The following is a 10,869-nucleotide window of genomic DNA, read 5'->3' as shown; positions in this document are numbered from 1 at the left end:
TTGCACAGTACAGAAAGTATGTGATGCACATTGTGCAGCCAGCATCACACCCGTGCGATCCTATTTAGTACAAAGCACACCATGTATGGGCACTTTAAGCCATGTTTAACAACCTGACATAGCAGCAGCATTTATATACCATGTACATTTATATACCATGTACTTCTAGCTCTCCTCGTTTGTAGATGTACTTTGTTAAATATGGCAGAATCATTGTGGCACATTATGATTATATTTACAGGCCACTGAGGTGTAAAGATTTCTGCAACTTGCCCAGTAACCTTACTATTGTCAGAGCTGCACCACAAGTAACGATTGCGTCTCAGAAATATCCTAAACAAGCTCCTTTACATATCATTAACTCACCCTCCATGTGCTTTTAAATCACCAGGCCACCCACTGCATGTTAGAATATGCCAAGTGCTGCTTAAATGGTAGCCGTTCAATAAGGAACGTATGGGTAGGTATTTTGGCCCACTTGAACACAAGCATTTCTAGAGTTCAGGACAAAACCAAGTTACGGCTTCTTTTTTTTTTATTCTTTATTTGTTTTACAAAAAGATGCTTTGAACCAAAAGTGGAAAAAAAAAAACAGTTATATACAAAAGTCCCTTTGAGGTATATCATGCAGTACTCTCCACTGCTGAGGTCTCCATTGGTGTCGGCTTCTCTGCCTGCAAGTGGGCAAAGTAAAGCCATGTTACAATACACAACTAGACTCCACCTTAATAAGATGTAATTATTAAGTTACTCACCTGTTCAGCTTTGTCTGCCTCTTCGTTTGTGGGTACCACTGCATCCCCACTTGCAGCACCATTTTCTATGGGCTCAGACTTTGGCTTCTTGGCCTCTTTCACTGGACTGTCACCTTCAGGTTTTCGCTAAAAAAAAAAGTTGTGTTTTAGATTAGTGCTGTAGAAGTTATTGTAAGACGATTTGACAATAGTACAATTGGCCAGCACAATGCTGAAGACTACAGGAGCATAAGAGAAGAGCTTAAGCATTAACATGAGTGAAAGTCCAGGATTTTAACCACCATGCAAGACATAAGCATTATTCCATGAGACCACTGGAGGGAGCTAGCGTACACACCAACACTAATCAGCCACAGAGCAGTTACCTTTTTCCTCACAAGATGAGAAATGTCAGATACACAATTTGTGACCGGTACAGTACAGTCTGGACTCTGTTCAACTGGAGCCTGTTGAGGAAATATAAAATTATATAGGACCATTTGGCATGATCACAATAGCTAGCTTATACTGAAAAATGATACTTACAGATTTAGAAGTGCCTCCATTCTCTTTTGGAAAAGCTGCAGATCCTCCAGCCTGTTAAGAAAAATAAATAAGTTAAGCCTCAAGTTTAGTAGTGTGTCTCATGCAACTAGTACTTCTGTTAACGGACCAGTGAGTAAATGGCTCCAACAGGAAGTTCCACAAGAGTTCATCTAGATGGCACTGGATAGGAATGCACAAAAATAAAATAAAAAATATAACTTGTTACTAACCAGGGTCTCTTTAAGTGCTTTGTCCGTCACAGCTGCAGTTTTCTGTGCTTCTTTTGAGTCTTCAATCTTCTCCTTGATATCTGGAAGGAGCCCCTTTAATTCATCCATTTCCTTTTGAAGTTCCTCAGAAGATCCTGTAGCCTTCTCCAACTGTTCTGTTAGCACAGCTGAGGGATGGATGACAAGTGTCAACTTATGAAACTTGGTTACTCCTTTAGAAGCAGCATTAACCTCGTAGAAGCCATGTTCTTAGACAAGTTGAACACCCTGTTAGAAAGGATCAGATCGCACCTAGTTTGACTCTGGGTCATCCTTGGACCAACAACTTACCCATTTTCTTCTCTATTGCTTCAATGGACTGTGTGAAATGAGATATTGCCTCCTCGTGTTTGCTGTTATAATGATAGGCCAGGGCAACCTGGTAGTGAGTCTCTGCAAGCAGTCTGTCATGTTCCACCATGTGTTCCTTCTGGATGGTCAGGCATGCAAGAAAGTCCTCCACTGCCTGGCTGTAGTTCTCTGTAGAATACAGAACAGACTTTCTGAACAGGACTGCAGATGATCAGTTTCTCTGTACAGTCATCCCCATGATACAGTGAGGGGAAGAAGATGAACCACTGAAGGCAGCACACTCTTCCTATAGAAGTTACAGCCAAGTCTACCCCCAGAGTGACAACTCACCTGACTCCACGCTGACCTCTCCCAGTTTGAGATGGGCTTGAGCAGCCTTCAACTGCGATTCCTTGCCCTGTTGCCTGCAAATGGGTTAATACATGGTGACTAGACTGCCTTTCTTCATATGGACATTTAAACCCATCTATTAATTCAGGTGAGCATCAGAGCGAAATATGTAAGGGTGTGGTGTAAGCATCTGAATCTTAACGGCAGAAACCCTTGTTTCAAGTGTGTTGCCAGATATAGCAGACTTGACAGAAAACTTTGTGGGCACACAGCTTATTTTGTAGGCTGCCCAAATCCATTGATAAACCGGTGTTTGAGCAGCCCAGTTATGACTAGATCCCTAGAACACTATTTACACAGGTTTATAAATTGGTACTTTGTTAAAATCTAGCGCAAGGTCAGCTTCATGATGCTTGCATCTATATTTTGTACCCAGCAGACCAGGATCAGCCGGCCAGCATCCATTGGGCCACTTACACCACATCCCATTTACACCACATCCCATTTACTTTAGTCATACCTTTTAAATATGATCTTTGAGAGATCCAACATCTCCCAGGCCAGCTGAAGATTACCAACGTCATCCTCTTCATTCTCCTGAAACGGATTAGCATTGGTTAGGCTGCAGACAGTTTCACATTCATGCAAATTTAAAGTTCATTCACCAAGACGGAGTGGCTTCAGGACTGAATTGTTGAAGCTTCTAATAGTTCTGGTTTTGTACATCCATGCTTGGCCACAGGTGACTTAAGCTGGCTACATCCACCATTACATATCTCTGCAGATGGATCAGGCAACATGTTCTTCATACATGCTGCCCAATCTGTCAGTACCAACACCAAATTGGTAGTCTTGTGCAGGCCCACTGAGCTGTCAATCACCAGAAGCTCCCAGCACAGCTGTACATGCAAATTGCCATTACACAGCATGATGCATCTTGATATGTGACTGAAACAGCCAATGCCCAATATCTATGAACATTGTTCAGATCTAGATTATATACACTGGGCAATATATTGGATCTTCATTTGGATGGTTGTTTGACTGGCTTGCTGATGTGTACACTGGCTGGGCTTGCTGATGTGTACACTGGCTGATCTGAGTCAACTGTCTGTTCCAAGTCATGGCACCTTAACAGTCCCTGCAAAACTGGTCCTCATGACCCATTTAAAATAGAGAAGAGTTCCTGCACAGCATCAGGTACTTCACTGTAAAGCAGCTGGGCATCCAGTATTGCCTACTATAAAGGTATATTTGAGCATAAATCATAACCTGTGCACAAACAATTCCTGTTACAAGTAGTTCTCCAACAATGACCATTATCTAGCACAATGGAATATGCTGCGCCATACAAGAAACTGTTAAATACCCTGAGCCACCATGCTGCTTGTGCTAGCATTTCAGAGTCAGCTGCTCACCTTCTCTTCTGTCCCTTCATTTCCTTCTGAGTCCGCTTCATCCTCTGCAAGACAGAACAGCTCATCTTTAAGATCTACATGGACATGCACAAGTGTTTCTTGCACATGGTCAGGTTAATGCCCTTCTATTCTGAGAACCGTCGTGCCACCAACACCAGAGTGGGTGAAGCAGCAGACAGACTGGGAAAGACTGGTGGACTCAGGTGCAGGAACAATCCAGACCATTGCTGCCAGATGGTTTGACTGTAGCTTAGGGCTTTGCAGGCAAACATTGTTTATTCATGTGACATTGGAAGGTCATCAGCACCTTATGACACCCAAATACATAACATTGGACTGGTTACCTTCTTCGCCCTCCATTGCTTCATCACCTTCAGCCTCTTGCTCTTCATCAGTAGATCCCTCTTTTGGAGAAGTTTCTTCACTCTTTGGAGGCTTAGATGAAGGTTTGTCAGCTGTTTTTTCACTACTGTCCTGGGTAGAGTCTGCTTCCATCTCTTCTGGCTGTTCTTTGGAATCTTTAGATTCTTCTACAGCTGCAACAGCTTCCTTCACCTTGCCCACCGCCTCACTGGAGTCCTTAGTTTTGACAGCATCCTTTTCAGCCTCCTCAGCCTTTTTAGGAGTTTCCTTAGCCTTCTCAGAGGAAGTGCTTTCCGGAGCCTCAGAGGGTTTATCACATTCCATCTCAACATCCCCTTTTTCCTCAGACTTATCCTTTCCTTCTGTACTTTTCTCATCTTTTGCTTCTGGAGCCTTTTCATCTTTTGCTTCTGTATCTTTTTCTGTAGCCTTGTCTTTTGCTTCTGTATCTTTTTCTGTAACCTTATCTTTTGCTTCTGCATCTTTTTCTGTAGCTTCTGTATCTTTTTCTGTAACCTTATCTTTTACTTCAGCATCTTTTTCTGTAGCCTTATCTTTTGCTTCTGTATCCTTTTCATCTTTTGCTTCTGTATCCTTTTCATCTTTTACTTCTGTAGCCCTTTCATCTTTTGTTTTTATATCTTTTTCATCTTTTGCTTCTGTAGGCTTTTCATCTTTAAGCACAGGGCCTTTGTCAGCTTTCTCCTCAGCTACTTCCCCCTTCTCAGCTTTTTCTGTAGTCCCCTTCTCGTGTTTTACTTCAGCTGCTGGCTCTTCAGTCTCACCGGCCTTCTCTGGTTCCTGCCCAGACTTTTCTTTTTCTGCCATTGCATCATATACCTGCTCTCTTAACAGCTCCCTTTCTTTTTCTACAGGTTTATGGAAAGAAATTCTTCTATTTTAGTGACAAGCTATGTGACCATCATTAATCTGCTTCAAGTATAGACTTCACTTCTACATTTATAGAGGAGCTAGCCATAGACCATTTAGCACTCCAATAGGATCGCTTCATCCAGCACACCGTAGTACTCCTCCTTTGGACGCAGGAGTGGAGTCTTTGCCAGTGGTAAATATGAAACACTAGATTAGTTGTTGTAAAGTAAGCTATGGTGCATGAATGCACAAGCATTGCTAGTCTAGAGTTACATTAACTTTGATCAGTCCATATCCTGACCAGCTAGTCTATAGCACAGAGTTCAGTTGCTCACTTTGTTTTCTGGTCAGCCCATTAACCATCAGTGGCAGGAAATTCCTGTTGCACATGTCTTCATGGCAGCATTATATCTGTCCATGCATCTCCTAGTACCAAGATAGACTAGGGTCAGGTCTAAATACTGATGTGAGGGTCAGCTAGTCATAAACATGCAGTGGCATGCACTGGGCAAAGTAGAACAGTTTTTTAGTAGCTTCCAACCAAATTGATTAAGACATTCAGTCCCAAGTCAAAGCACATACCAGCTAGGCCAGAAGCACTTGGGATATTGGGGTCTTCCTCTTTTTCACTGTCTTCCTCTTCATCCTCTGGGATCCCATCCAAAGCGTTACCCAGAACACCATTCTCCATGCTAAACAAAAACAAGCCAGAAGAGCCTTTGGTTATAGAAATGACTGCAGCCACCACTTTTAAGTTTGTAGGGTCATAGAAGCAACTTAATATCTATATACTAATGTCTTACCGTGCCAGCTCCAGGAGAGCCATCCCATAGTAGAAGAAAGCATCTGCACATTCATCTGCAGTCTCTCCATACTTCTTACCTCTGCAAGATAGGAAGTCATTAAAGCCATCAGTGATCACATGACCTCTGCTTAACCAGTTCTACCTGTTCATGAAGTTAAACTGCTCCATGGCCACCACAACCCAAAGGTTAGGAAGGGATGGATTGGGGAAAGCCAGCATGCAAGAGATCTGGCCAAAAATATTAAGTGTTTAGATTGTTAATTAAGCCCTTATTCTTAAAAGTGAATGTCAGTAAAGGCACCCTTACACTTGTTCAACAAATTGAACCTGATTGACTCAAGATTTATCCTATGTGCAGGAGGATCAATCTCTTGGGTATAACCAATGGCACAGGATTGTTAATTCTGTCCTACATGTCAGGCACATAAGATTTTGTTAGATAAATTAACTCAATCCACCTGAGCTGGATCAAATCTCACAAGGGCAGTATTCAATTAGACTGATTCGCCATATTGTACAGCAAATGTGTGCTATTTTCATGCTCTACGGTGAATCTATTTACTGAAACTGATTTGCCCTATTCCACATGCACTATTCGCCGTTGGCGAACATTGAATGATGGACAATTCGCCGTCTGATAGTCAAGGCAATTCGCTGTGGCTTCTCAATGTGATTTCTTGAGTATTCAATGATCAGATGGCGAACTGCTTTCTAAGTGATTTTTTGCTGTGTCACTGTAGCAATCGCCATCTTATGGTGAACTGAAATCTTTTCAAATAGGAGGTTTTTAATATATATATATATATATAAAAAAAAAAAAAAAAAAAAAAAAAAAAAAAGGGTATTCTGCTGCCTGTGTCCCCGGGAGCCCTGCTTCTGCCCCACAGTGTCCGGCGCAGGCTTCCATCTCCCTGTCTGCCACCATCCCCCACCGCAGGGGTTAAAATTTGCCGTCAGGGGAAGCGAGCCCCTGCGGCATTGAATACGGCGACAGGGAGGGCTGGCAGCGAATGCTCCAACCCTCCAGAACACTACGACTGTGCAGCGAATCCTAAACAGGATTCATTGCACATTGCAATTATTCACATTTGTATACTGACAATCTTGTCGAGATCTGCACCCACTTGGAGTTCTACACTTACAGAATACTGCTGGCTTCCTGGAATGCAGTGACAGCAGAGCGTACATCTTTCATGACCAGGTGTTTTGAGCCTGTAGCCAGGAGTCTCTTGGCTTCAGTGTCCACATCACATCTACAAGAGGATAGAGAGGTGAGGCACATAGATATTTTTGTGGATGCCATAAATATGAATGTTTAAGTCTTACCCATCAACTTGTTCAACAGATGTTGATGGCTCAGGGACATCTTCCATCCTGAAAGATAAAGACCATATTGTGAAAACTATGGGATATTTGTATAACACTATGCAACATTTTGGATATGTAATAATTGCTAGTCATTTCTGTAAAACGAAACACAAACCAAACTCACAACAGCAAACTGCATGGCCTACTTTGGTCATGTGTCAACCAATCAGTCTGTGGGTTTCTGGTTGGAGACCACTAGACTGATTGGTTAACATCCGACAAGTGGGCCTTGTAGTCTGATATCCCAACTCCTAATTAGGCCTTTTAAGAATATTTCAACTGAAGAGGACATGAGGATTCATCTTAACTGGGTCAGTTTAGTTGTGTGCGCACTTGTGGTAAAACCTGAACTGGCAGAACTATAAGCTCAGATAAGAGTTGCCAATACCCCACATGCCGAGTATTGAGGTGGCCAGATTGTGTGCATGCATGATGTAGTAATGCAATTTAATACTAGTCCTCCATACAACACTTCTAGATGTCCAAATAAACAAGCTGCTCCTCAAACTATGTATCTTACCCCACAGCTGGTGTTTGTCAAGCAGTCTAAATATTAGTGCATCAGAACGTCATGACAAAGAACCAATATTTAGTATTGTGGGGGTAAGAGTCACAGCATGAGGAGGGGGGGGGGCAGTAGCAAACTATCATGGGTAGGGAGAGGATAAGTGATTGACATCAGAAGCCCATCAAGTGATGGCTGGGCTTCCACCATTGAATCTTTCAGTGTGATGGTCAGACCATTGCAACAAAAGAATGCAATAGAAAGATATCCATATGACTGGGGCATGCACAAATATCTTCATTGCAGCCACACATGTGCAGAAGCACTGCTGGCGATAATGACCACCAGCAAATGTTTACCATTCGATGGCAGCAAACAGAACGTAGCTATTGAATGGTAAATCCACTATAATTGAAATAAGCAGCAACTGTAGTGAAACATCCAATCCGATATCCTCTCTTTGGCTAGACACCAAGTCATTGGCAGCAGAAAAGGGGGGGGGGGGGGGGGGGGAACGACCATTGTATTATCCCCTGCAAACTACAGGTGTGACTAGGTCACTGCTAGGTGAAATAAGAGTTGATCCAGACAGTGAGGAGGGTCAGTCTATGGAGGACAGGTGAGTCAGTGTACTACAAGCAGCTACAGGGAGGCAGCAGAATGATCACACTGCAGCGGTATTATAAACTATGGGCAGGACCACTGAGGTGGCAGAAGCATCACACTATAGTGGGGGCATTAAAGCTATGGAGGTGGCAGAAGGATCACACTGAGCTATGGGCAGGAACAGCACAGCTACCACAGAAGAGTGATGCGGCGCAGTAAGGGAATGGGGGCCTCTGGCAACTGACAGGGATATACAGACAGTATGGAGGAAGCACATATGGTACACCATCCTGGGCACAGCTGCACGTGCTGCTGACCCCTGATGGAAGCTCTGTGTAACCCAGGGGTGACAGTACTAGGCCGCACACCAGTTAACCAATGGGGGGGGGGGGCTTGGAGAGCCCCCACACTCAGGAGCACGGGGGCATATGACAGGGGAAGCCTTCATACCCCCTGGCAGGCGGCACCTCTCACCCCTCTGTGGGGACAGGCCATGTCTGTGAGGGGGATTTGGCGCCAATCCCGTCAGCACTCAGACACCGAACACAAAGCGCCACGCGCCCGGGCAGCACCAGCCAATCAGCGGCTGAGCTGGCGGCGGCTCGTCCGCAGCAGCCAATGTGATGCGGCGCCGCGGTGCTGTTACTGGGACAGAAGCCGCGAGGAAGCGCCGGCCCGGGGAGGGGGTAAGGGACGGAACAACACGCTTGACTAGAGCAGTGGCCGGGTCACCAACCCGTACTCGGGCAGCGGGTCCTCCTACCTTTCCGTTGGGAGCGTCGCAGTCTCCTCGGCCATGGTGATCCGTGAGCCAACAACAAGGATTCCTGGTACGAAAAGAGAAAGAGAGAAGGCGGCAGCAGCTCGTATCCCCCGCTGCCGGGAGCCGCTCTTATACCCGCCTACTCGCCGGGCACGCCCACTCCGCCTGCTCGACACGCCCATCTGCTTCCGATGACCTCCGACCTCCCGTCTCTTTCCCGCGCTTTGACTTCGCTATTGTCCCCGGCCCGTGTCACGTGGTGCCGCGCTCAGGTTAGATGTGAGTGTAGTAACAAGGGAGGGCTGGAGTGAGCAAGAGAAGTGGCCCATGGCAACCAATCAGCTGCTCTGTATAATGTTATATTATGCAAATTATAAAAGTTACTTCAGTGCTGATTGGTTGACATGGCCAACTTCTCCCCCTCTGTGTCGGGAGTGGTAAGGATGGACATCACATCATGATGGTCCTCTGCCATTGATATTTTTGTTCTGATGGTAGTATTTTTATTATATGATGGCAGCTTTTCCATGTTTGCCTCCATTGTATAATAAACATTTGCTGGTGTTGCAATGGTACCGCCCCCAGGTATCCGGTTTGACCGGTATTGGTTGAACCGGTATAGGTCCCAACTGTCCCGCTGTTCCTGCATCCTCCCTGGGGCCAGCAGTGTCCTGCACCTGGGGGAGGCATACCTCCAGTGTTGCCAACCCTCCCAGGATGGCCGGGAGGGTCCCGGAAATCGGGTCCCCCTCCCGGAAAGGGGGGCAACCCTCCCGGAAAGCTGTCTGACTCCCAGGAACCGCCCCCTCGACGGGGGGTCTGTGGGTCACCCACCGCAGTGTAATGCCTGAAATACCGTCATTACACGACAGGGGTGTGGCTAAATGACGCAGCCGCTTTGGGCACGCCCACAAGGCAGTCTGCCCCCACCACGCCCCTTTTCCACTCGTGCAGCAGCCCCGCCCCCCTTCCTCACTGAGCTGGCTGCCTTCTCCCAACTGTCCTGCTTATCGGGGGAACGTCCCATTTTTTGGGGACAATCCCACGGCCGGCAACTGACGTCAGGGCCCCTCCCTCCTCACAGCTGGGCCCACCTGTGTTTTTAGGCGTCACTCCCAGAAAACACTGGGGTGCTGCCTACAAAAGCCCCCTAGCTGACAATCAACTTGCAAACAGCTAGCGATGGCTAGCCATTGCTGGCTTTATTCACGAGGGGACCCAGCGCATATGCACAGTGTACCATGCGCATGTGCTGTCATTCGATAATCTGCATGGCTGAAAAAACGCATCCCTGCGGCAGGGTCAAAATTGGGCCCTAATAGTGTGTAAACTCGGTACAATTTGCCTTCCGATGTTGACGATATAGTCAACATCGTGTCGGCATTGCATGCAGATCGCAAGGGTTTTAACCCTTGCAATCCTGATGTGCGCTACCGTATTGCACGGCAGAAAGTCTTGGCTGCATTGACTATATAGTGCAGATCTGCACAATATAGTCAAAACTGTGCCATTGCATGCATGTCGGGAATCACATCGCACGGCACATCTGACCGTGTGTACACACCACGCAAGTCGATTTTGATTAATTTTTTGCTCCTGGTCAGGAATATGTCATGCTTATTATTTTTCAACTAGGTGATTCATCGTGCCCTACGGGCGCTCTTCACACCGTCGTAAGAGGCTGCGCCCCCTTAATTTGTGAACATTTGTATATGAGAAAGATGGTTAGAATTGTATGAAATATGCCTGTATTGCAACTTGAGTTATAGGTGAAATGTGTTAAATAGAGAGCATATGATGTGGAAGGGGGTGTGTATTGTTTTGTTTAATTAAAAAGCGGTTACAGAGTAAGATGTACATTGATAGTGTGGATGGTACAGTGACATTTGTGGGTGTGGGGGAGGCTGTGTGTGCATGTTGTTTAGGTGTGTGTGTGCAATAGTATAGTAGGGTGTTTCTGAGTCAGCGGCTCCCCAC

The 10,869-nt window shown here is 45.7% G+C and overlaps 1 protein-coding gene across 1 annotated transcript; it reads right to left on the bottom strand.

Annotated features, from left to right (window-relative positions):
• Window positions 1-517: 517 nt before the first annotated feature.
• Window positions 518-9,051, bottom strand: NASP (nuclear autoantigenic sperm protein). The gene is made up of 15 exons (XM_083157517.1): window positions 8,893-9,051; window positions 6,977-7,024; window positions 6,793-6,903; window positions 5,649-5,729; window positions 5,428-5,537; window positions 3,954-4,841; window positions 3,610-3,653; window positions 2,712-2,788; window positions 2,192-2,265; window positions 1,841-2,029; window positions 1,511-1,677; window positions 1,281-1,331; window positions 1,121-1,201; window positions 756-881; window positions 518-674 (listed from the first exon to the last, which is right to left on the bottom strand). The coding sequence occupies exons 1-15, from the start codon at window positions 8,925-8,927 to the stop codon at window positions 624-626; spliced, it is 2,133 nt and encodes a 710-aa protein (XP_083013643.1). The 5' UTR covers window positions 8,928-9,051; the 3' UTR covers window positions 518-623.
• Between the last annotated feature and the right edge of the window lie 1,818 nt (window positions 9,052-10,869).

This window comes from Crinia signifera, chromosome 8 (assembly GCF_055691185.1).
Source record: "Crinia signifera chromosome 8, ASM5569118v1, whole genome shotgun sequence".
NCBI lineage: Eukaryota > Metazoa > Chordata > Amphibia > Anura > Myobatrachidae > Crinia > Crinia signifera.
Note: the sequence above shows the minus strand (reverse complement) of the source record. Positions and strands in the feature narration are given on the sequence as shown.

Excerpts from the sequence above, each read along its gene's own strand:
- NASP (XM_083157517.1), bottom strand. The coding sequence starts at position 8,927 with ATGGCCGAGGAGACTGCGACGCTCCCAACGGAAAG. Across the intron at positions 7,025-8,892 it reads GCGACGCTCCCAACGGAAAG|GATGGAAGATGTCCCTGAGC; the intron begins GTAGGAGGACCC and ends TTTATCTTTCAG. Across the intron at positions 1,678-1,840 it reads AGCAATAGAGAAGAAAATGG|CTGTGCTAACAGAACAGTTG; the intron begins GTAAGTTGTTGG and ends TCCATCCCTCAG.